Source organism: Arachis hypogaea, chromosome 9, assembly GCF_003086295.3.
Source record: "Arachis hypogaea cultivar Tifrunner chromosome 9, arahy.Tifrunner.gnm2.J5K5, whole genome shotgun sequence".
NCBI classification, from domain to species: domain Eukaryota; kingdom Viridiplantae; phylum Streptophyta; class Magnoliopsida; order Fabales; family Fabaceae; genus Arachis; species Arachis hypogaea.
In genome coordinates this window covers 116,640,041-116,664,715 of record NC_092044.1, presented here as the reverse complement: position 1 = coordinate 116,664,715, position 24,675 = coordinate 116,640,041, and the positions used below count along the sequence as shown (strand labels likewise).

Genomic DNA, 24,675 nt, shown 5'->3' with positions numbered 1-24,675 from the left:
TTTAAGAACATGGAAAGAAAAATGGAAGTAGCACCTGATTTTTATGCCCTTTAATGAAGTAAAAAAATTTGGTTGGACTTATCATTTATCATTTTGTCTTTTACCGAGTGTGCTAGCTAGTCATAAAGGTTCCGAAAGAATATCACTTTTATTTCAATATAATAATGTATCTAAAACTAATGCTACGGTAACTCTACAAGCTAAGATATCATCTAAGCATCGTTAAATTAAATATCATCATTAATATATAATATATAACTAAACGGATAATGTTTTTCTTGTCTTCTTGAACTAATTAACACACAACTAGTCTTGTGAGTTCTATATTAACAACAATGTTAAATAATAAAATTCACAGAGATATAATTATTCACGCATCTTTTTTTATTAGTTTAAATTTAAAAAAAATTATTTTATAATATGATATTAGAATTTTATACCTTAAAAATCTAAAATTCGATTATTATTATTATTATTATTATTATTATTATTATTATTATTATTATTATTATTATTATTATTATTATAAAATAAATAAAAAAATTGTATAAAAAATTTATGTACTCAAGAAACTTTACGATGAGGACATGATTTATGTATATTATTAGAAGAGATACATTTATAATAAAATTAAACTAGAAGATAATATATGTTTACTACATCAAATACGTACATTAGTACATTAATTACCTTTTACAAGAAATAATTTAAAATATGGCCTAGCTAGATAGCAACGTAACTAGATGATGTTAGTTTAGTAGAGTCAAACAATGGTAATGAAACGTGGTTAATTTTAATTAATCAGTCATTGACTAATTATTAGTAATTTAAGCAGAACATGGTGTTAATATAAGTTATATAAATTAATGTACACCTAATATAATCAAGGCCTTATTATATAAAATAGGAGTATCCTACAAGATGATTTGATATATAATCCACCGTCAGGGCAGTATAACATATAGTAATCGATAAAGGAACAATATTATTAATATATATTATATGAAAGGGAAGGCAACAACCAAGGGATTTTAATGAAATCGGGTTGTTAAATGGAAAGATAATTAGAAACAAAAGGCATTTAACTTTCATGAGCGTGTTACTTGATAAAAGTGTATTAATTAATTATCCTCACAAAGTTGTCATAATTTCATTTGAGTTGTGGCCCTTTAGCATATGATATATGCACGGAGTTACCACGCTGTGTCACGAGCATATGCCGTTTGATTAATACACTTTTATCAAGTAGGTTCATGAATAATCTAGAACTAATCTCTCTTTCCTTAAAAATAAATAAATAATGATGACATGAAACTAAAAATTAAAACAGTGTCACGTAGTAAATATGATCTTGGTCATTTTCACATTGGAAATGATTTCGGATTAATTCTTACAAGTTTCAAATAAACCGTTAGAATTAAAATTGGATGAGCTTAATTAAATATTTTACATTTAAGAGATATAAGACCTGCAATATAATATTCTTTTTTTATCTAAAATGATAATTTAGAGCATAAATATTTGTAAAAAAGTGGCTCAATAAAAAATAGATAAATTTTAATATTATGTTATAAGATTTTTTTTCAAAAAATTTAAATTGACAAGATAAGATATTTAAATAATTATATATTTAATGAATATATTATTTATTTGTTTTAATATTAACAATAAATAGAAAACAAGTAATGTACGTGAACGTAATTATTATAAGTTGGTTTTATCTATAACAGACTCATTATAAGACAAACTCGAGACAACACGATAAATTTCAAAATAAAAATTACATGTTAGTAGTAATAACATTGACTAATCACTAATTGGATCACTTTATTCTATAGATAGTTACTATCATTAGATTAGATAGATGAACCTATTATGGTAATTTTCTGAGTTTGTCAATCAAAATTCATGATCGGATTATTCGGGGAAGACTTTTGTGATGTATTTTTAATTGTTGGGTCCATGTATTCCATTATCACAACATCCAAGCATCTATTGTATAACAATGATAATGGTATGATTACACTTTATTAATATTATAAAAAGAAATTAATTTTAATAAACTGACATGACACAGTATAAAACGTTTTTCACGATCGTTCAATCACATCTATTTTTTCGAATAATCATTCACACAGTTAATAAAAAATAGTTATTTTTACTAACGTAATTATATATGATTTAATACACTTATAAAATTATGGGAGCTACTTAGACAAAGACACTGAAAATGTCTTTTTATAAAGATTTTTTTAATAATTAAAATTTAATACATATAATCCATTAAATCGTGTTATTTTTGTCAAAATTAGGTTAGACAAATTAATTTGATCGAAAAATGGTGAATCAAATCTTGAACTGATTTAAATTAATAATATTTTTTATAAAAAATAACTACAATACCCTATTATAGAAAATGACTAAAATACTTTTATTATATATATTAATTTTGAGAATCCTAAATTTTAGTCTTTTATTTTTTATCGTAAGGTTAAAATTTAGAATTTTTAAAATTAATATATATATATATATATATATATATATATAAAATAAGAGTATGTTAATCATTCTCTATAATAAAGGTATTGTAGTAATTTTTTATAAAAAAATAATATTAATTTAGACCAGTTCAAGATTTGATTCACAATTTTTTTGGTTAAATCAAGTTGTCTAACATAATTTTGCCAAAAATAACATGATTTAATCGATTATATATGTTAAATTTTAATTACTGAAAAATATCTTTAAAAAAAGACGTTTTAAGCGTCTTTATTTAAGTGTCTCCCTAAAATTATTTTATACTAATTGTGTATTAAAATTAAATTCTGGAAATAAATATCATAAATAAAAACGGAATTGGTTTAGTAAATGTATAACTATTAAAAGACTATACTAGAAAATTTGATTATTTAATAGTTGGTAGGGTAGTTAACATGTGAATTTTGGGGAAACATCAATCAAGGTGTCTGCGAGGTGTGCACATATATATAGCACTAGAAGCCACGCAAAACCGCTTTAAAACTTTGAATTGGCTGTTTTACAGCTAAGCTCTAAATGTAGTACACATTATTTTAATTTATAAGGTCAAATTTGAGATATTCGTACAAAGTCGTTTATGCATTAGTACAATTTTGAGATATTCATAAGGTTACTGAAATTAAATAAGTGCTTACACAATTAATTACGACAACTAATTATTTTTAGTTGAATCCCTATCATTTCCGATCTGTGGCAAGTTGCAATCAAGATTACATTATATTCCTTGGAGAAACTTACATACTATATTATTTTTAAACTCATGTACTACATACGTACTTAGCTTATTCAAGATGTATGTATATCGAAAATTATTACCATAAACTATAAAGTAAAATGAGGTATAAATATGTATCTTACTAATGTACGATGTAATAAGGATGCAATTTAAAAATATTATAAAAAATATTTTACTAAAAATTATTATGAAAAGTATAATTATTTTATATTTTTGATGCATATAAATATATTCTTAAAACATAAAATAGCTAAATCCTATAAATATAATGCAATTTATTATAAGAGTAACAAATACTATTCTAGTTAAAATTTGGACTCAAGTCCTATAAACAATTCTAAGTGAATGCTGTTGTCTTCAATTAATTAATCCCCTATGAATTTATCATCAACTATTAATAAATAACTTCTCCCTTTTTATCATCATCAACATCATTATGAATAATTTTTGTTTGCTTTAATTGATAACAGGCATCTAATTAAAAAAATTCAAATAACTAATTATATCTAAACAGGAGTATTGATTTAATTATTTTAATACATGGGCAATGTGAAAGCAAGACAATTGAAGAAAAGATGCCAAGGTAGCAAGGTGAAAAATGAAAAACATATTCTTTTGATGGCTACAGGGCACTAATTAAATAATAATTATACTCGGGGAATCGGAGAAAAAATAATACAAGAGAAAATGAAGATGCATTCTCATTTTTGTTTTATGCTTGGTTAGCTGACTTAGCTCTATTCATGTTTGAAAAATGGGGCATAAATAATTGAAAAGGATGATAATTAAAGTCTCTAGTTTATTCTTATACCGACACAGAAATAATTCCATGTGGCACTGCAGATTTTACACCTACTCCATCACTGCCACAAGGTGGATCGGACGGCTATAATTTCATAAGGTTAAGTAGCTATCAGAATTGATGGGAGCTAAAAGTAGTTACAAATTTACCTCTCTAAATTAATAGACTAAGTGCGTTAATTTAACAAAAATGTTTGGGGCTAAAATTTTAGATTTATAGGTAGTCATGATTTACTTTTTATTTTTATTTTTGTTTATATTCATTAATTAATGCTATAATAAATATAAGTAATATTAGATATAATTAATATATCATTATAAATGTTACATACATAAAATTATAAATTTTAAATAAAATAAAATAATTTTAGTTATTATCTTTTTAATATTACTTTAATTTAATTGAGATATTTAAGATTTTATAAATTAAAGAATGACATGTTAATGGACACTCAATTCACTTTAATAATAGAGTTAAAAGTTAGTTTGAATTTATTCTTAATACTTAGGATTTTTTTTAAATTATTTTTAACATTTAGTTATATCAATTTTATTTTTAATATTTTTTATTTATGTCAAAATTAACTCTATGTAAAATATTAAGAATAAAATTAAAAATTTTAAAAAATAATTTTGATACAAATAAAAAACGTTAGAAATAAAATTGAATGAATTGAAACCATTAAAAATAAAATTAAATGTTAAGAATATTTAAAAAAAATATTAAAGACAAACAAAATATACTTTACATAACCTAAAATAAGTGTATCATACAAGTTATAGTTTAAATATGTAACCTATAATATAAAATGCTTGATAATCCAATTGAAGAGTGCCTTAAAATAGAAGTGAAATGGCATTGTTAATGCATCCACACCACATATCAAATATATAAAAAGAAAAAAAATTGAGGATACTCCCATTAAAATGCGTAAAACATTTTTTTATAAAGATACTTATGTGTCGTATTGTTATTGGATGTATTAATAAATGAATTATTTTTTAATTTTTTAATAAATTAAAATAAAATCATTTTTTTTATAACAATAACAATAAACTTAATTGTTATCAGATTCGGTCGAACCGATCAATTTACATAACCCATTGTGATCATTTTTTTAAATAAAAATCAAGAATATATTTATTTTTTTATCAAAAAATTTAAACATAATTCAGTTTAAATGGTATAAATCAATCGGATTAAATTGAGTCTAATAATTATAATACGGACAATTAGATTTATTATTATTGTTATAACAAACCGATTTTATTTTGATTTATTAAAAAATAAATTATTAACTGATTTAATAAAAATGTTTAATAATATCATAACATATGTAAATGTTAAAAAAAAAGATATTTTTAATATCTTTATGCAAATGGTCTCCAAACAAAAATGCAAGCAGCCAAAGTCAAAGTGGCCAGTGGCCTCCCTTCAAAGGTCCTCGAGTTTCAGATTCAGTTTCGATCTGATGTTTTGTATTTGGCTTTTTCTAAAGGTTTCCGAGTTTCATATGATTCCAGTGCTTGATTATTTATTTATTTGATTATTATTTATACGAAAATATCTTTATATAAAAATATTTACATATATTAGGTTAAGTAATTTATTTAAATATACTAAATTATTTAAAAAAAATAAAAAAATATATTTAACAATTTAATAAAGTATATCTGTAATAAAGGATTTGGTTGTGTGCTTTGATGGTGGACTCTACTTTCACTATATGAATATGTAAAATTGTAACTTTGTAAGGTATCTCACTTTCTTGATTTCATCTCTGTCTTTTAACCTCCGTTTATTTATAAAAATAAAACACTGAGACAGAAATATAAAAATATAAAATTATATTTGTCAAAAATATTAAATTAGTATATTTTAATATCTATCCTGACAAAAATCCTGAAACATTAATGAATAAACAATTTATTTTTTATTTGTTATTTTATTATTTTTATTAATTGTTTATAATTATATTTTTTATTATTATATTTTTTTCTAAATTTTTTGAATGAAAAAAATAAAAATAAATTAAATTTTCATAATTTATTTTAAGTTATCACCAAATAAAATACAAAAATACTAATTTTTTTATTTTTGCTATTTGTATCTTATTCTCATGTCTTATATGTCTTATTTTCAAAACCAATCGCAACCTTATTTGCCTTAGTTACCTCTCTTCCTATATAGCTAGCCACCTCCCCCCAAAGAATCCGAAAACATCTTCTTAAAGACTCGTAAATTTGCTTAATTATTGCTGACACCGTCATATTCCTCCTTAATCACACTAATAATTACTCAATTTTATAATACACACCTATATAATCAAGACTCATCTCTAATTAAAAACCTAATAATGCTCCCTAGTTCCTATAAATCATGTCCCTAGTTGGTAAGGATTTTTCTTTCTTTCTTTCTTTCTTTAATTGAAGGATCAAAATAACCTATAAAATGACTATATATATATATATATATATATATATATATATATATATATATATATATATATATATATATATATATATATATATAAAATAGATCAAGTAGTGATATTTAATGAAATGATATTGTTGCACGCAACTCAAGTGTTGATGATAATTATTAATTAATTAATTAAGGGAAGACAATGATAATATAAGGAGTATATGCTTTTGCAGATGCCATGCAAATAAAGAGAAAAAGATTTCCAAAGTTTGAAAAAATGCAAGGTTTAGCACATGGGGACAAGTGTGATTTTATCCAGATCTTACCTTTTTCCATTTTTTCCCTCTCATTGCTTGGCCCCAGAGCTTTGAAGTGCAATCATATTCATGTGCATGCAATCAACAGCACCAAATATGAAATATCATTCACCTTTTGGGTGAAAAAAAATTAAAGAAAATAAAGAACCATTGTTTCCTTAAGTAATGATCCCCTATTATTAAAGGTGCTTACACAAGCTTTTCCTTTTGTTCTTTTGCTATAAATAAATAATTCTTGTAGCACAATTAAAAGTTGCACATCACTCACTCATCACTTCACATCACCACAGAATCAAATTAAGCTATGTATTATAATTATATAATTATGTAACTAAAATAAAACATACGTACCTAATTTCATGGCATTGGAATTGAACTACAGTCCAAGGAATCCCAAAAAATTCCCAATACATATGTGTCTTTAATCATAGTCACAGATATAACCATGAAATTTAACTGCACACTTCTTACAATGTCCTAGTATGTTGGACATAGATGTTGGCAAAAGAATCCCCAATACATTGGAGAAAATTAAAATATAAATTAAAAAAAAAATACAACCCTGAATAAAAGAGACCCCACTGTAATCAATACAACAAATAAGAAGAAAACACAAAGTGAGTTATGGCTAAGGTTAGGCAAGCAGGGATGATGATTTTATTGGCTATTTTGTTTATTGCTTAGCTTTGGGAGATTTTACAAAATAAGAAAAAAAATAAAGAAAATTATTAAATTCTGACAAGTTACAATCATGCCAAGGGAAAAAGGGCTGACAGAGATAAATTATATAAAACCAGCATTTATAGTTCTAATTAATAAAAATAGCACTTGAAGCTATCCATTGGTTCAATCTATTAGTCTTTTGATATCATGCTGATGTGTATTAATTTTTCTTTTTCTATTTTAGTAAGTAAAACCACTCAGATGGATAATAAATAACACTACAGTTCAGTGAATTAAAATTGGATTTGGATTCTCTAAAGTTTGAATTTCACTTTAAAAAGTAAAGTGTGATCTTCTACCATTGAATAATTTTTCTTTCATATTTATTCTTGGTCCCACCTATGAAATCAATGGTGAGAGATCACACTTTACTCTCTAAAGTAAAATTCAAACTTTAAAAGATCCAAATCCATTAAAATTTCATCTTCCAATTTTCTAACAATCAAGGAAAGTAATGCAGCAAGTTTATGAGTAGTCCAATTATAGGATACCATGTAACTTTCATATAAACTTTTATAGGAAAAAATCGAAAAAATAAATGAACTTTTTATAGGATGTGTGATATTTAATGTGTGGGACGTTTTATTGATATATAATCAATCATCAAAATGGAAGAAGTTGTTTTTCCTTGCAATGAAAATATTATAATCACAACAAAACAAAATACTCATCAATAACAATTATTTATTTATTTATTTATTCTGACATGAACAATAATTGCTTTAACTTTATTAGTCTTTTACCATAGCCAATTTTCTTTCACTTGTGTAATCTTTGTACGTAAAAGAAGCAGAATGGACCACCTGCCGACTACACAAACTGTCAAAGAAATTTATATATAAACCAATGTGAAGTCGATTTTTGAAAGAGATGGAACTGAATTTTCATCATCCGAAATGATAATCTATTGCCTAAGCCATAGTTTTTAAGCTTTCTTTAAGTTAAATTGTTATAAAGTGTTTTCAAATAAATATCTTTCTCTAAATACTTCCTGTATTAAATATTTTTTTTAAAAAATATAACATTTTTTTAAGATGATGGAAATTGTAATTGCCGGAAAAAAAAGACTATGTAAATTGTAGTTAAAATAAATTGCATGAAATAGAAAGGATATCAGTATCCTCATTAAAACAAGGAAACCAAAAACCAAAAATGTTTCTATATTATTTTCTTGTTAAAATATTAAAATATAATATTTATGTCCAAATATATTAAAATTGAAAAAAAAATTATCTGAAATTATTAACTTTTAGAAACTATATTAGGAGTTAGGACACACAAACCAACTAAATCGGAGAAACCAAAAAAATAAAACCAACCCATTGGGAAACGGGAAAGGGAAACCCATTACACAACACTCACATACCTAGAGGAAAAAAATAGACGAGCGTCCTTTATTTTTGGTATTTATAGTGGAGCGTTCTATTATGTCATTTTCCCATTATCTGCACAAGCCCATAAGCCCAACGGTATTCTATTATTTTGGTCGGTACATAAGCCCAATAGTCTACCAAATTTAGTTTAATTGTTTGAGATATAAGATTGATTTAAGGCCCAAAAAAGAAAAAATTATAAAATATCATAAAATAATATTTGTAAAAACGGATTGAAGACCAAAGAGAAGGTCACAAATATAGTTGATGTCAGGTATCCCGAGAGTGAACGACAAAAATGGAGTCAATTTTAGAAAGGTAAATGCCAGTCCAAAAAAAAAAAAAAAACAAAAGAAAAAACAAAAAAAGAAAGGTAAATGATAAGGCTGATTTTCATGACCAAAAAAATTTTGTATTTTTTATTTTCAATAGTTTTATTTTTTTAAGATTTTATAAAAATAAATAAATAAAACAAAAAACAAACATTTTCATTATTTTCTAGTGTTTGGTCATAAAATAAAATACTAAAATAGAAAAACATTAAAAATAGAAACAAAAAGAATAAATAATCATCTCTAACCATAAAAGATTTAGGTACTAACAAAATTAGTCATAATAAATTTAAATAAATTTGATAACCAAAAATATATCCGATTAATAAAACTAACAAAATATTAATTCTATTTAAAAAATTCTATAAATACCCTTCTCCTTCATCTTTCTATAAAATTTTCTTGCTCTTATCACCATCAGTGCTGTTAAAAACACTTTAAAATCGAATCCAAATAGAAAATAAATCCGACATCACAATCTCGACACTGCAATCTGATAGAGTAGGAGGGCCCTGAGCAGGTCATATCTGTCCTTCTCAGACTCTCCCTTCTTGGTCTCCGCCTCCGATGACAAGACCCTCCGACTCTAGGACATACCAATCGATTCTCTCATCAAAACCCTCTACAGCGCATGAGGCTGGTTATGGATGGGTACTTAAGATACCACCGAGGAAGCTACCATGGTGATGTGCTCATTGATTTTCAAGGTTTGAAATTTTAGCGGGTTCTTGATGGTTGTGGAGGTGGCTTTGGTACGGTAGTGGTAGGACAATTGGTTATGGAGAAGAGAAAGTAGCAGACAGTAGAGATGGTAGAGCTTGGGTTTAAAGATGGGGGAGCAAGAGTAAGGAGAATGTGAAGAAAGGTTATTGTTGGGAGAATTTCTGTAGAGAAAGAGGTAATGAGAAGAAAACAAGAAAGGAAAAAGGATATTTGCGGAATTTTTTAATAGTTAACATTTTATTAGTTTTGTCAATCAGAGGTAAATTTTGATGGTTACTGAATTTATTTAAATCTTCTATGGTCAAAAATAGTTATTTACTCAAACAAAAACAAGAACCGAACACTCCCAAAGAATTCATACCAAGGATATAGACACATTATTTGCCAATCAGAAACAAACTTTTTTATTTGGACATCTCAAAGCAAATGCTACGATTAACAAGAAATCCTGTTTCAGATTAAACTTAACAATATTTATACAACACCGGTATTTGGCTACGACCACCCCAAAATCTGTTTGTTAGATTTGCTCAAATGTAATTGGGAGTTTCATTACTCGGCCTTTCTAATAATAGTATAATACTATGCGCATGTCAAGGACTCTAGTCGCGATTGTAGCCACAAGGGTGACACTAAACCAAACTCGCACGCATCAAGCATTTAACGAACACTCTCGCACCCGCGCGAAGATGATGTACAAAGGACATGGACAATATGATGAGCATAAAAAACTAAATGCCTTAGGTGAACCAGCTCACCTCTTGCCGCGAGGTCCAACTCCAGATCTAGGGCCGGGGAACCGTGAAAACTGGAGCCGCAAGTGACTGGACTCAGGATTAAGCTCATCCACTTTATAACCTGTGCCATCCAACCACAGGGTCAGCATAATTTTGGTGAAGAAAGCATTGCCCAATTATATCCAAATCTACGAGCTTTGAATGACTAAAGTACTAACGAATATGGCAAGTACCAGTACCTGCTACTGACCACGCACATGACCTACTACACTAAAATGAATAGAATTTTGGGGTTTGGACTAATTAAAAAAAGTTTCACGATATTTGATGATTGGGAATTCGCGGTGCCAAGTTAAAGCCATAGCATTAGAGAACAGGATTACATTTCAATCACGATGGTGTATTCATTAGTGAGCAGGATGGTAGCTTGGTCTGCTCATTCTAAGAAATCATGGAAGTTGGAACTTATTTATTGTACAGTATAGTTTGAATGAACCTTAAAATATGAAGTAATGATATCCACTGTAACAATAATTTACAACTTTTAAGATGATATCCTTATAGTTCAATAGATCATCGAGAAATTTCCTTAGTCAAATAAGCATATCATATTTCTGCAGTTGTTTATCGAATTTCAGTATAACTAAATTAATTTTTTGATTCAAAATTATAGGGTATTTAAAACTTATTACTACTTAATATTAACATAGAAGGCCGAATAATCGAATACTATATAATTAGAACATGAAAATTAATCTCCTATAACAGCAGGAAACAAAATGATACCTTGCAGGGCACTCAAAGCAGTAGCTGCACAAGCTGGGTTTGCAAAATCCACAAAACAAAGGATTAAAGGATCTCCACCACGCTGCAATGACCAGGAGTTTCATCATGAAGAACATAATTGAACTTTCAAAATGCTACCAGAATAGTGACAAACCAAGCCAGGAAAAGCAAGACAAGTTACAGAGTACACTTACACGTTTGGATTCTTTGCTCACAAGTCTCACTTCTCTATATCCAACAAAAGGGCGGAAAATATCTAAAGATGACATTAAGGAATTTGAATAACTTGCAAGAGAGAGAGAGAGATGAAGGTATGAGAAAATAAAATATAAACATATCTGGTAAATCAGAATCAACAACAAAAGGATACGAGCCACTTCCCTTCTCGTGCTGTCAGACGGAAGACCTTCAACATATAAAGTACTTGAAGCATCTGGTGGTAGCGGCACTGTCTCAGGTCCTGGCCTGGAAACTGCATCTAACTGACCACCATAACTGACATTCCGTCCATTTCGTCCAATATCAGGGGGACCACCCCCAGGACGCCCCATGACAGCAGAATCAGCTAGCGAAGGACCTGGCAACCCACCAACACTCCTTCCTAATCCAACATTGCCAATTGTACTAGCTTCTCCACCAGAATTAAAAGATGTAAGCTGCTTCAAAGTAAAACATGACATATTTTCAACAACTAGCAGCAGAGGTGCATGCAGGCACAAAAGCATCATGTAAATAAAAGGGGTTCAGATGTTACCCCTCCACTCTGAAGGTAGCGGTCATAAGCAGACCCAAGCGTTTTTGTGTCCTTTATCATTCGGCGGTCATCATCTCGAGTGATATAATTATGCATCTCATTACCCGAAGTCAGACCAGAAGCTGACATTTCTGCATCAAAACAAAATCTATTCTTACAATTTATTCACTAGCAAAAAGAACTAAAGCTGAAGCACACACTCTGTCTCTAACAAAAACCACTTCCATCTATTTACAATATCATACACCATAGCTTTTTCTACTATGATAATCACCGACAACACTGAAATACCACGTCTAACTAAAAATTATGCTGGATGCTACATGACTCACAAACTAAATGGCACATGCGCCCCACAATTACAATGCAAAATACTCTTAAAAAATAAGACGTCCATGCTACAAGATGCACCTTCCACCTTCCGGAATTTCAAAATTACTACTGGAACAACCAACTATACAACAGGCAGCAACTCTATATTCTTAGTCTGTCCAACTTGTTCATTTTAGAATAGCTCATCTGTTTTCAGAATTGACACTCAAAACTCCACAGGATCCTTTGTGTTCTTACATCAAATCCTAATATTGAAAGCCCAAAAACTAATATTTTACCAATTCACCATGCACAAAAGCGAGAAATGATTAGTATGATTATATTCACCTATTAAACTTTCTAAAACAATAGTAACTCAAATTCGAAGGAAAACATACTAGGCAGGATATAGATATGCAGGCGCTATAATCTATTGATACATCACTTACCAACAAAGTCGCCCACCAATTTGATTACCATTAAGGCATTACCAAAAATCCAAGAATTATTGCTTAAAAGGAGATATCATCATGAAACCCCTTCTCAATTTGCAAATAAAAACTATCCTCCGTGTAAAGCTCACAGAAACACTTACTCTTTTCACAATTCACAACACATCCCCCGTGCCCTAAGTTACACAATTCAGATAACCACAACCTCAACAAAATTTCAGCTCCTTAGAACACAAAATCGCTATCACAGATCAATCTAATTGTACTACTTAGTAATCCAAGAACAATAAAAGAAATTTCCAAATAAAAAATTTCAACTTTTGCCATCTGAACAATTGAAAACGAATTTTTCAGCGACGATGCGTGACATTTAACGGGAAAAGTAAACATCATTGAAGAAAATTGGGGATTTGGGCGGGGGAGGAGGGATAAGAACGAACCGAAATCAGTACGAGGTCGTTTGAACATAGCGGAAGAAGGAGGAAGCGCCTGCTGCCGATTCCAGAAGCCATCCGCCATGGCGAGAGATCGAGACAAATAGCAAAAGTGGATGGATTTCAGGGGTTGGATGGAGCGAAGACAAAGAACGAGGTGTCAATCACAAACCCTAATTCGCAATGAAATCAAATTTTCAAACCCTAATTATCGACCGGTCCTGATCCCATTTGGTAGTCTCTGAAAGATGGAAAAAATAATAATAGAAAAAAAGAAAACAATTAAACAAGGCCACCGTTGGGAAATTGAGAGAAAAACTGTTAATTCCATACTCTCTTGTAAATTTAAACAAACTAGTGCATAGATTTTGTATTTATATTTTTAAATATTTAAAAAAATACACAAAGTAATTACTATCTTAAAAAAAATTTAAAATCGTTATCAAAATGAAAGTTTAATTTGAGACTAGTAAGTAATTATCATTTTATACTTTTCCGAAGTAAAATAAATATTTATTATCAATTATTTCTTATATATAAGTCATTTTTTTATATAAGCCTATACAAGTTATTTTATCCTAATTCACCTTACACGCCTCTTAATCTAATTAACTTTTTAATTAACGCGCAGATATATAACTGTCTTTTTCGAAAGAATTTCGTTTTCATTTTCGAATTTTCTCAACATTTTCGATCTACGTTCTCTGCGTTTTCTCTTCGTTCGTTCTGTACATTTTTTAAATCAAGCTCTAAAATCAGTTTTGAACAATTATCTCGTTGTTAAAGATAATGAGTAATTCAAGTTTAGATTGTCAATTGAAGTAGAACGAAATTGATTATTGTTTTGAATTTAATCAAGTGGCTAAAGTGTGGTTCGATTCTAGTTAATGTTTTCGTTAGTAGTTTATGATTCTGTAGGTGAATAATGTTTTTGTTTGTGAAAATTATTGTTCATCGTTGATGGTTTGAATTGAATGTAATGTAAAAGTTCTACATTAAAGAAAATTTTTTTCTATATTTACAGCAAATTTCGGTGTAACATGATGATATTTGAGTATATTGTTTAAGAATTTTCGGTGTATCTGTACTGATAAGTTATGCATAATTCAAATTTCTTGTTCTGCCTCCTCCTCATCTTCTGCTGTTTCTTCTTTTTCTTTTTCATCATCATCATCTTTTTTTTTCTTATTCATCTTTTTTTTTGTTTTATTTTCTCAAGTTTCTTCTTGTTTTATTCTCTTAACAAGAATAAAAACAAAAAATATCAAACAAAGAAAAAGAAGAAATACATAATGATACAAAATTACTTGGAAGATGATGAACTTAAATTCATTCAACTAAACAAAACAAAGAAATAAGAAAAAAAAAGAAGAAGAAAAAAATATGCAATAGTAGAGAAAATATTTTTCTGTATTTGCAGCAAATTTGTGTATAACACGAAGATATTTGAGTGTATTGTCTAAGAATTTTCGGTGTATGTGTATGCTCATAAGTTCTGCATAATTCAAAACTTTTTATCTTCCTCCTCCTTTATCTTCTGCTGCTGCTTCTTCTTTTTTTTTTTCATCATCATCACCATTTTCTTCTATTTTTTTTCTTATTCATCTTTTCTTTTTTGTTTTACCTTCTCAAGTTTTTTTTGTTTTACTTTCTTAACAATAATAAAAACAAAAAAAATCAAACAAATAAGAAGAAAAAACACATAATGCTGCAAAATTACTTGAAAGATGATGAACTTATATTCATTCAACTAAAAGAAAGAAAAAAATAAGGAAAAAAAGAAGAAGAAAAAAATGCAGCATTACAAGAAACCTTTTTTTGTATTTGCAACAAATTTAGGTGTAACACGAAGATGTTTGAGTGTATTATTTAAGAATTTTTGGTGTATGTATGCTAATAAGTTATGGATAATTCAAAACTCTTCCTCCTCCTCATCTTCTGCTGCTTCTTTTTCTTCATCTTCTTATTTCATTTTCTCATAATTCTTTCTGAATTCAGCTTCGCAACTTCCTTCAACTTTTCGCAACGATTTTCAAAGATTTTGATCCTTATTTGAATTTTGAGCATTGCAATTTTGATTGAGAAAAAAGAACCGTTTATATTATTCAAGAGATTAGGAAAGCACGTGTTTACACACAATCTAAACTGAAGGTCGTTTTTATTAAATTTGGACCAACTTATATGAATTTATATACCAAAAAAATTGATATGTATAATAACCCTCATTCATTATTATCTCTACTATTAAACTTCACTTTAAATATAATTTTTTTATTTAATAATTATGTAATATTCGGAGGCTGTTCAATCATCCCGCCTTTTATATTTGTATGAAAAAAATAAATCCACAAAAATAGAAAAACACAAAAATAATGTAGCCTTCTTATCAAATACAACAAAAATGATTATAGCAGTAGGATAAAAAATCACCAAATCCAATTTATATATGTTTTTTTATATAAAAATTTCAGTTAACACATGACTTGTCATTCTTTAGTTTAAATAAAATTATAAAAATTATTATTTAACCTAATTTAAATGTTTAAACACGATATGTCAAGTTTTGAGTTTATCTGTTGTCAACTAAATACTATTTTTTGTGATGTTTTCTGCTACTTTACGGATGACAAATTTTATGTTTGGAGAAATCTGTGTAAAATTTAGAATATTTTAAAGGATGATTTTAAGTGGTACATTAGAGATTTGGACTAAAAATTTTGGTTCTCTAAATGAAGGAAAGAAGGGCAACTATGTAATAAGATGGATTATGTTTACATTTTTAATTCGGATCTCTAGATTTTAGATCTATGATCGATTGGAGAGTGGCACTTTGAGAAGGTCTATTCTATTTTCACCAGATTTTGCATGAAAGCATTCTCTCCTACAACTCAAATGTGCAAGCGGGTTCAATAGTAGGCTAAGCTTGGTCTAGTGGGACGTCTAAGGTTTATGATGTCCATAATAGCTACTTATGGCTCTGTAAGAATATGTTTGGATAGAAGGAGAGAGGGAATTGGCTTTGACTTTGGCGTCAGTTTGTTTCGAAAAAGATCAAATTCTTGGCTTGGCTTTGTCTACGAGAGACATTGCTCACTGTTGTTTTTTGTCTTAGGAGAGGCCTTTCACCTATAGATAGTTGCCCTAATTGCTTGACTTGCCAGGAAACAGTTTTCTACTGTATTCGAAATTGTCCGAAAGCTCAGTTTGTTTCGCAGACTCTAGAAATTTTCAATCATCATCTGGATCTGGAAAACTAGTTCTTGTCCCATAGCAAACAACACATTTTTAGATTCTTTTTTTAGTCTGTGGTGAATTTGGAGAGGTATAAATAATGAGATTTTTAACCATCATGAGCTTTGGCCTCCTTTTAAAGTGGGTCATATGGTTTTAGTATTCGAGAAGGAGCTTTGGAATGTTTTTTAATTGCAACGAATTTCTATTCTTTCTATGATGGGTGCTTTTAAAATCAATTGTAATGCTAGTTATTATGGTTTTAGGGATCGAATTGGTTTTGCCCGTGTTAACAGAGACAGAAACAAAAATTAGCAACAAGGCATTTTTGGGAACAATAGCGGGCTACAATATTTTTTAATGAGAGTTGTTTGCTATATATTTGGAGATGATTTCTTTTAGTCTCGGACTTGGGGCAAAGAGATGTGATTTGCGAAACGGATTGTCAGGAGGTTTTCATTCCTGTTAACAATTCTCAAGATAATGATGGGTGTGTAGATCTTTTAGTGTTTAAAGTTAGAGATATCATGACTTGGAAGTGGCACGTTAATTTTTGCTTAATCTTGCGATATGCAAACATAGTAGCGAAAATTATGGCAAAGACGACTTTGAAATTGCATTTGCAGCATCGCACATTTTGAATCCTTTAGGACTTTGTTTTCTTTTTCTGTTTGATTGTTTTAAATTTTCAATAAAAAAATCACTTAATACCAAAAAGAACAAATTGGACCAAAAAATATGAAGAACTAATCTATAATTTAACAACAAAAAAATAAGTATCCAAATTAATTTGAATAATAAGTAGATAATAAAAAAAACAATTTCATAACAACAACGAAATAAGTTAATTGCTCACAACCGTTTATATTGACCATCTCAATTAAGCAATATTTTTTCTTCGAATGTTTCTTTTACTGTACGGGTAAAGTATATTTTTTATCCTCGAAGTTGATAAAAGTTTTAAAAATATTCTTAAATTTTATTTTGTTTCAATTTTGTCCCAAAAATTTTCGATTTGTATCAAATATACCATCGATGGCTGCATTTTCAAAAATTTTTAAGACCAATCTAACAATAATGCATGAAAAATATGTTTGATTTGCTTGTGTTGAGGGTTGTTCTTATATTATTGTTGTTGAATTGATCTTAAATTTTTTGAAAAATTAATCGTTAGGGATATATTTGATGCAAATCGAAAACTTTTGGGACAAAATTAAAACCAAATAAAACTTAGAAATATTTTTAAAATTTTTGTTAAATTTCGAAGACAAAAAATATATTTTACCGTACCCTTATTGTATTGAAAACTGAAACTAAGCATATATCCCTTTCTTACCACTTTTGCGCTAAGACTAACGTACCTCTTTGATAAGCAATTTTAAAATGATACTGTCTCTTTTTTATTTCCAAATGCAAGAGGAAAAAAGGAAAAATCATAATTGGCATATGTTAAATTTTTCAATATCACAAGAGAATAAAGCATCTTTATCGAAGTCATCACCATTATCACATATCCCTCACAATAATCTATTTTATTCAAGATGTATACTTAGCTAAGGTCATTTCAAGAGAAAATTAACCATTTTGACTCTTAAGTATTCTATAATTATTTTTTTCTTATCTCTAATTTTAGGAATTTTTGTTAAATAATTATGCCATGAATGTCTAAATTATTGCAGTGATATGTTGAAATAGCTAATTTTACAACTTAATAAATTATTCTTTTGTTGTTTACTAATGGTTGATATTAATTTAGATATTTCCAAATAAACTAAAAAGAGGTATGTTTAATTACATAAGAGATAAGTATTGTTTTGATCCCTAATATTTAGAGTCGGAATTGAAATCGTCTCTAACATAATTTTCTATTTAGAATCGTCCCAAACATTTTATTTCATATTAAAATCATTCTTTTTAATTTTATTACTAAATTATTCCTATTTTAATAAAAAATTATAAAATTTTCAAAAAAATAAAAGAATAGAATGCGTTGGGGAGAGGAAAAGGTACGCAAAGGGGGGTGGGAAGGGGAAGGGGAAGGGGAAGGGGAAGGGGAAGAGGGGAGGGAGGGGAGGGGAGATGGAAGCGGCGGCAACACTGGTGACCACTCACCACCACCGTCGCGTCTTCTCCATCTTCGCGGGCTCGCTCCGTGTGTGTCTCTCTCTCTCTTCAGCGGCGACGCGACGACCTCCACCTCGCAGCGGGACGAGTCTGAGCGGCGGCTAGGCGCGACACATTCATCACCTCGACGGCAACCTGTGTGATGGCGGCGACTCCTCTCCCCAGGTCACTGGCTCACGTCCCTCTCTCCCTCTCCCTTGGGTGCGACATGATGGCAACGGCGATGTATGTGACAGCAGCGACTCCTCCCCCCTTGGTCACTGGCTCACCGCCATCCCTTCTTTCCCCTCTCTTTTCTACTTCTGCTTCTGCTTCTTCTGCTTCTTCGGCTTCTGTGTCTCCTTCTACTTTTTCTGCTTCTACTTCTGTCTTTGTTTCTAATTCTAATTTTGATTTGTTATTTTTTTAATTTATTATTGTTGTGTGTTGATTTTGTTGGTGAATTTGATGTTGTTTAATCTGATTTGATGTTCTTGAATCTGATTTGGTGTATTTGGTGGTGGTAAAGGTGTTGATGGTGGTGGTAAAGGTGCTGCTGGTGGTTAAGGGTATTTTTGTCCGTAAAAAGTTAAAAGGACGATTTTAATATGAAATAAAACGTTTAGGTCGATTCTAAATAAAAAATTATGTGAGGGATGATTTCGATTCCGACCCCAAACATTAGGGACCAAAACAATACTTATCCCATTACATAACTGCATTACTATCTTTAAAAAGATTGTACAAATAAATTTAAATAGAGTCGTATTTATCAACCATATTATTCACGTCCTTCTTACGGTCATCACAAAAGTATGTATCCGCATTAGTTTCAACTTTCACGTTGCAAACACAGGACTTATAACATCGATATAGAATAGGATCAACTACAAAAAACAGTGGTCAGAGCAACATAGGATCCAACCTATATAAAAATAATGTGAAAGTCAAACAACAAAAAATATATTAAATGTTAAATAGTAAATTTTTATAAGACACTCACATTTACAGCATCACGCATCTTCTTTATTGTCTTTCTGTGGAATATAAAAAATCATCATCAGCAATATTAGCCAGTTTGCCAAAAAGTACAATAAGTACGATGAGTTATCAAAGCATGTTGACGTAATATCTTTTTCAAAGCATCACGGTCTCAGAAAATATCTAGATTTATCAAAAATCTAGTAACATACATAATGTCAGAAATTATTTTTAATATGGAAGGAGAGATTGTGTTTTGGTTGAATATTGACATTTGAAGTATATTACAGTATTGTGAAAATTATTCAACACTCCCTTCACGTGTTGCAACACGCCCCCATGTGTTGGTTAAGATGTTGCCACGTGTTCAATACGCCCCCACGTGTTGGCCAAAATGTTGCCCAGTGTTCAACACGGCCTCTGCGTATTGATTTCTTACTTAAAAAAATCTACCCATCTATAATTACATCAAATATTTCCATTTCCAACAAAAACACCAATATTTTTTCATATAAAAAAAATTAGCCACATAATGTTCCGCAGAACATAGTACCTATATACAATAATCATTGCTAAAATCAATTTTACAGTTATATATGATATAAAAGCTACCAAATGAAAAGTAACCAATTGGCAAGTTAAAACATTCCTGAATGATCACACCTGTTTAAGAGATAATAAAAACATGACACCAAATAGAAACTGGGTGGCTAATAAGTTGGTGAAAAAGTTAAGAAAATATCCCAATTTTAGGAACTACGAGGCTACGACATTCTTCAAAACAAAATATGATTTGTCACTTAATAGGAATTCAATATCGTAGGCACTTTCTGATGCTAAGAATGTAGTTTATGGTGATGCGAAGGAGCAATATGGCATGGTGAAGAATTATGGTAAAACTCTATTGAAGACCAACCCTGTATCCACAGTTCAGATATGCACAAAGTCATTGCCTAGTGGTGAGGTAATTTTTGAGAGAATGTACATCTATTTGAGTGGGTGTCATCCATTAATTGGAATTGATGGTGCCTTCTTGAAGACAATATTTGGGGAGCAAATCTTATCGGCTGTTGGACAGGATGCTAATCACCATATATACATAATTCCGTGGGAAATTGTGGAAGTGGAGAACAAAGACAACTGGAAGTGATTCCTAGAGTTGTTACATGAAGATCTTGGTGACTACAAGACTCATGGATGGAGCTTCATTTCTGATATGCAAAAGGTAGTCCGCTAACTTCACCTCTCTAATCTTATATATATAGTGTAAATTGTTATGTTGTTTGTTGCACTTTAATATAGACATCATTGGTAGAACATGATTAGTATAAACTATAATGTTTGGTGTTGGATTAATTTAGATACACGATGCTTAACTAGAAGGACTATTATGGTGAACATGGTGTAAATTTAGGGACTATTATGGTGAACGATTAGTAAAGTTAGGTCCATTATGGTGAATGATTATTGCTATTGGATATATATTTGTTTGTAACATGATCTGTGTTATCTTTAGGGATTACTACCTGCAGTGAATGAGGTGATGCCTAACGTGGGTCACTGTTTCTGCGTGTGACATTTATGGCAAAATTTTAAGAAACAATGAAAGGACTTGGAGTTGAGGGTTTTACTATGGGAGTGCACACGAGTAACTACCTTTCAAGAGTTTAAGGTATGGATAGTGTGGTTCAAAGTATGTCAAAATTCAAAGTGTCTCTTAATTAATTAGTTATATTATACTTGTACTTTGTCCTTATTTTATAGTTATGCAAAATTCAATTATGCATAATGTTAATATCTCTAAGTTCTTATTCTTTAAGATAACTGTATTCAAAATTTTCTCTTCACAAGGAATACATGAATAGGATCAAGAGACTAAACGAGGATGTATGGACGTATCTTGACAAGTGGCCTAAAGAGGCATGAACGAGGTCACAATTCAAACACTAACCGAAAATAGACTCTATTTATAATAATGCATGTGAGGTATTCAATTTAAAAATCAAGGAAGTAAGGAGAAAGCCAATAATTACTCTTTTAGAAGAGGTGAGGATTTCGTCATAAGGACTATGGCTAAGAATAAGGTCAAATTGAATAGCCATTTGGGGTTATTACCACCAGTAATTAAAAGTAGGCTTGAGAAGATAAGGAAGAAGTTCATAAATTGGCAAGTTATCTAGGGTGGAGATATTGGCTATGAGAAGTTTGAGGTTCATGGGCGTCCTGCCAACTATGTGGTTGACTTGGGAAAAATAGTGTGTACCTGCAAGTTTTGGATGTTGACAGGTTATATTTTCTAACCCAGTTCATCAAGTATTTCATGATTTGTTGCTTATTAATATTGTCTTATACAATCTTGTATTTTTTAATTGTTTTGAAATGATAATTTATAGGAATTTTATGTGTTCATGTTTGTGCTGTACTTGCCAGAGTGAACAAGAACCCAGAGAATTTTTACCATAAATTGATCACTATGAAATTTTACAAAAAAGCATACAAGTACTACATTAATTTTCTATCTGGCCAATCTTTCTGGGAACAAAGTCAGTATAACAGGCCATTGGCACCACCAATCAAGAAAATGCCAGGAAACCTTCAAACAAAGAGGAGGAAGGATGTCGATGAAAGCACCAGTTCTACCAAAAAATCTAAGCCCAAGTTCGACCATGAAAAGATAGCTAAGATAATTCACTTGCAAGTACTGTCTGCAAAAGAGTCATACTAAGAGAGGGTGTGAAAAGAAGAGGGTTTTTGATGCTGCTCAAACTGCAGCTGATGCTGCTGTAACTACAAAGGCTATTGAAGTTGCTAAAGATCCTAAGAATGCTACTACTTAGGCCACTGCAACTGCTACTACTGTTACTATCTCAGATGCCACTATTACTACTACTACATCCACTGATACTGCTACTACATCCACTGCTACTGCTACTACTACTGCTATTGGTATAGTTACTACTACTGCTACGAATAATGTCTCTACAACAAGTACTGCTGTTCTAACTGATTATGCTTCAGAGATTGATCTGTCACAGCCAAGTTCTTCTGAACTAGAAGACTCTCAAAAAGTTTAATAATAATTCTTCACTAAATTTTTTTTATTAAGTCTTCGCTAATAACTCTATAAAAAGTTTAGGTCTTTGGTAGTGGCTTATGAGTTTGGGTTATTTTTTCTTGTATGTCCTTTGTGTAATTAACTGAAGCAAATGCTAAACCAGCCACAATACCTAAATTATCTCTTAGAAGAAGATCACTACCTCTAACACCCTCTACAGTAATGGATCCAATGAAAGGAGCAAGTTCAGCCACTACCTCATGCTTCACAAATTTTCTAAAGTTTGTACCCACTCCTGGATTTAAGCACCCACGAAAGAAGTGAAACTTAAGACTAGGATATAAGTTTTGTGACTTAGTACTGTTCATCTTTTGTTTAAAAAATTGTGATTATGCTCACTATAAACTAGTTTGTTCATGTTATTAAGTTTAGTCAAGTATGTCATATTACTTGCTTTTCTCAAATACTTATGACTGCATTGTGTAAAAACTATGAATGCTTTGTGGTATTTTGATTTTGATTAAGTAATACTATGGATGGTTTGAATCAACCTTGCTATTAATTATTAACTTGTATTGTCTATTCATTTTACATGATATTATATTATATAAAAATAACATCAATAACAAAACCATGGAGTTCACAGAGCCACAACCACAACAGATAAAATAGACCCAAAACACTTTCATTCATTATATATTTTGTTACATTGTCATGTTCTCAACTCTTTAACAGCATCATTCCTACAAAACAACAACTACCAAAAACTCAAAATCAAGAACTTGAATAGTGAAGTTCATATTTCTAAAGTCTGCTTCCATTTTGTCTAGTCACCATGTAAAATTCATTTTCATTTTACCATCATCATCTCCTGCAACAGCTTTTTCAGTCAGCTCCTTTTACACACAATTTGTCTAAACGAATAAGCCACACCATTTTTTTCACTTGTCCGCAAACAACCCTCTACAAATTAATGTGACAACCACAAAAAATTAAATTACAAAGAAGTTACCTTCACTCACATTATAGTTGAGACAATAAAAAAAGGACTTGTTAGGATGTGTCTCTGTCGCTAACCACCTAAGCACAGGGCGACAACTATAGCCGCACCACTCCGGAACCCGCCCATGCTTGCTTCGCGTTGTGCTTTTTGTCCAGTTCTCTATGGATGATTATTGGTTCGAGCTTCCTGCAATTTTGCTCCCAATTCCTATCATGGAGGACGACTATTGATGATTTGATGTAGACAAGAGATAAAGAATGAGACATCGATGGATAGAACCAGAATGAGAGGAAGTAGAAGAAGGTTTAGGGTTTATAAAGGGGACATGGACTAATTTAAAGAATTGTAAAAAAATACTATCCACATCATCTATCTGTTAAATCCTAGGTGGTAGTGATTGTGTCACATCAACAAATCGATTGTTGACTCATGTCAAAATTTAAGTGAAGGATCAGTATGTAATTTAGAGCGCAATTTTAAAGACTAAAATAATGCAATTAAAATTTCAAAAACTAAATTAATATACGAACTGAATTTAAAAGACCACTATGATAATTTAGTCTCGTACAATTCGATGAGCTTTAGACTCGAGCCTTAAGGGGAGAGAAGGAACAAGATGCCTAATAAAAAAATAATTAGGAAACAATATTCCATAAATAATGGTTTCCATCCGTTAGACTTTTAGGATGCATTATATTTATATATAATATATTGTTTATGTGGTTAAATTTTTTTCATGTTTGTTAATTTTTATCTTTTCCAAAATTGTTAAGTGATTAATATTGTTGATTTTTTAAATTGTTTAAATTAATTTGTTTTGTGATTGTTGAGAATTATGTTAGTAGTTCTAATGTATTTA

The 24,675-nt window shown here is 29.9% G+C and overlaps 1 protein-coding gene across 1 annotated transcript; it reads right to left on the bottom strand.

Annotated features, from left to right (window-relative positions):
* Positions 1-10,348: 10,348 nt before the first annotated feature.
* LOC112712423 (RNA-binding protein 2) lies at positions 10,349-13,801 on the bottom strand. Its single transcript, XM_025765313.3, has 6 exons — positions 13,450-13,801; positions 12,246-12,376; positions 11,862-12,147; positions 11,686-11,747; positions 11,492-11,573; positions 10,349-10,826 (listed from the first exon to the last, which is right to left on the bottom strand). Exons 1-6 carry the CDS (start codon positions 13,526-13,528, stop codon positions 10,723-10,725), a joined length of 744 nt encoding a protein of 247 aa, XP_025621098.1. The 5' UTR covers positions 13,529-13,801; the 3' UTR covers positions 10,349-10,722.
* Positions 13,802-24,675: the final 10,874 nt, after the last annotated feature.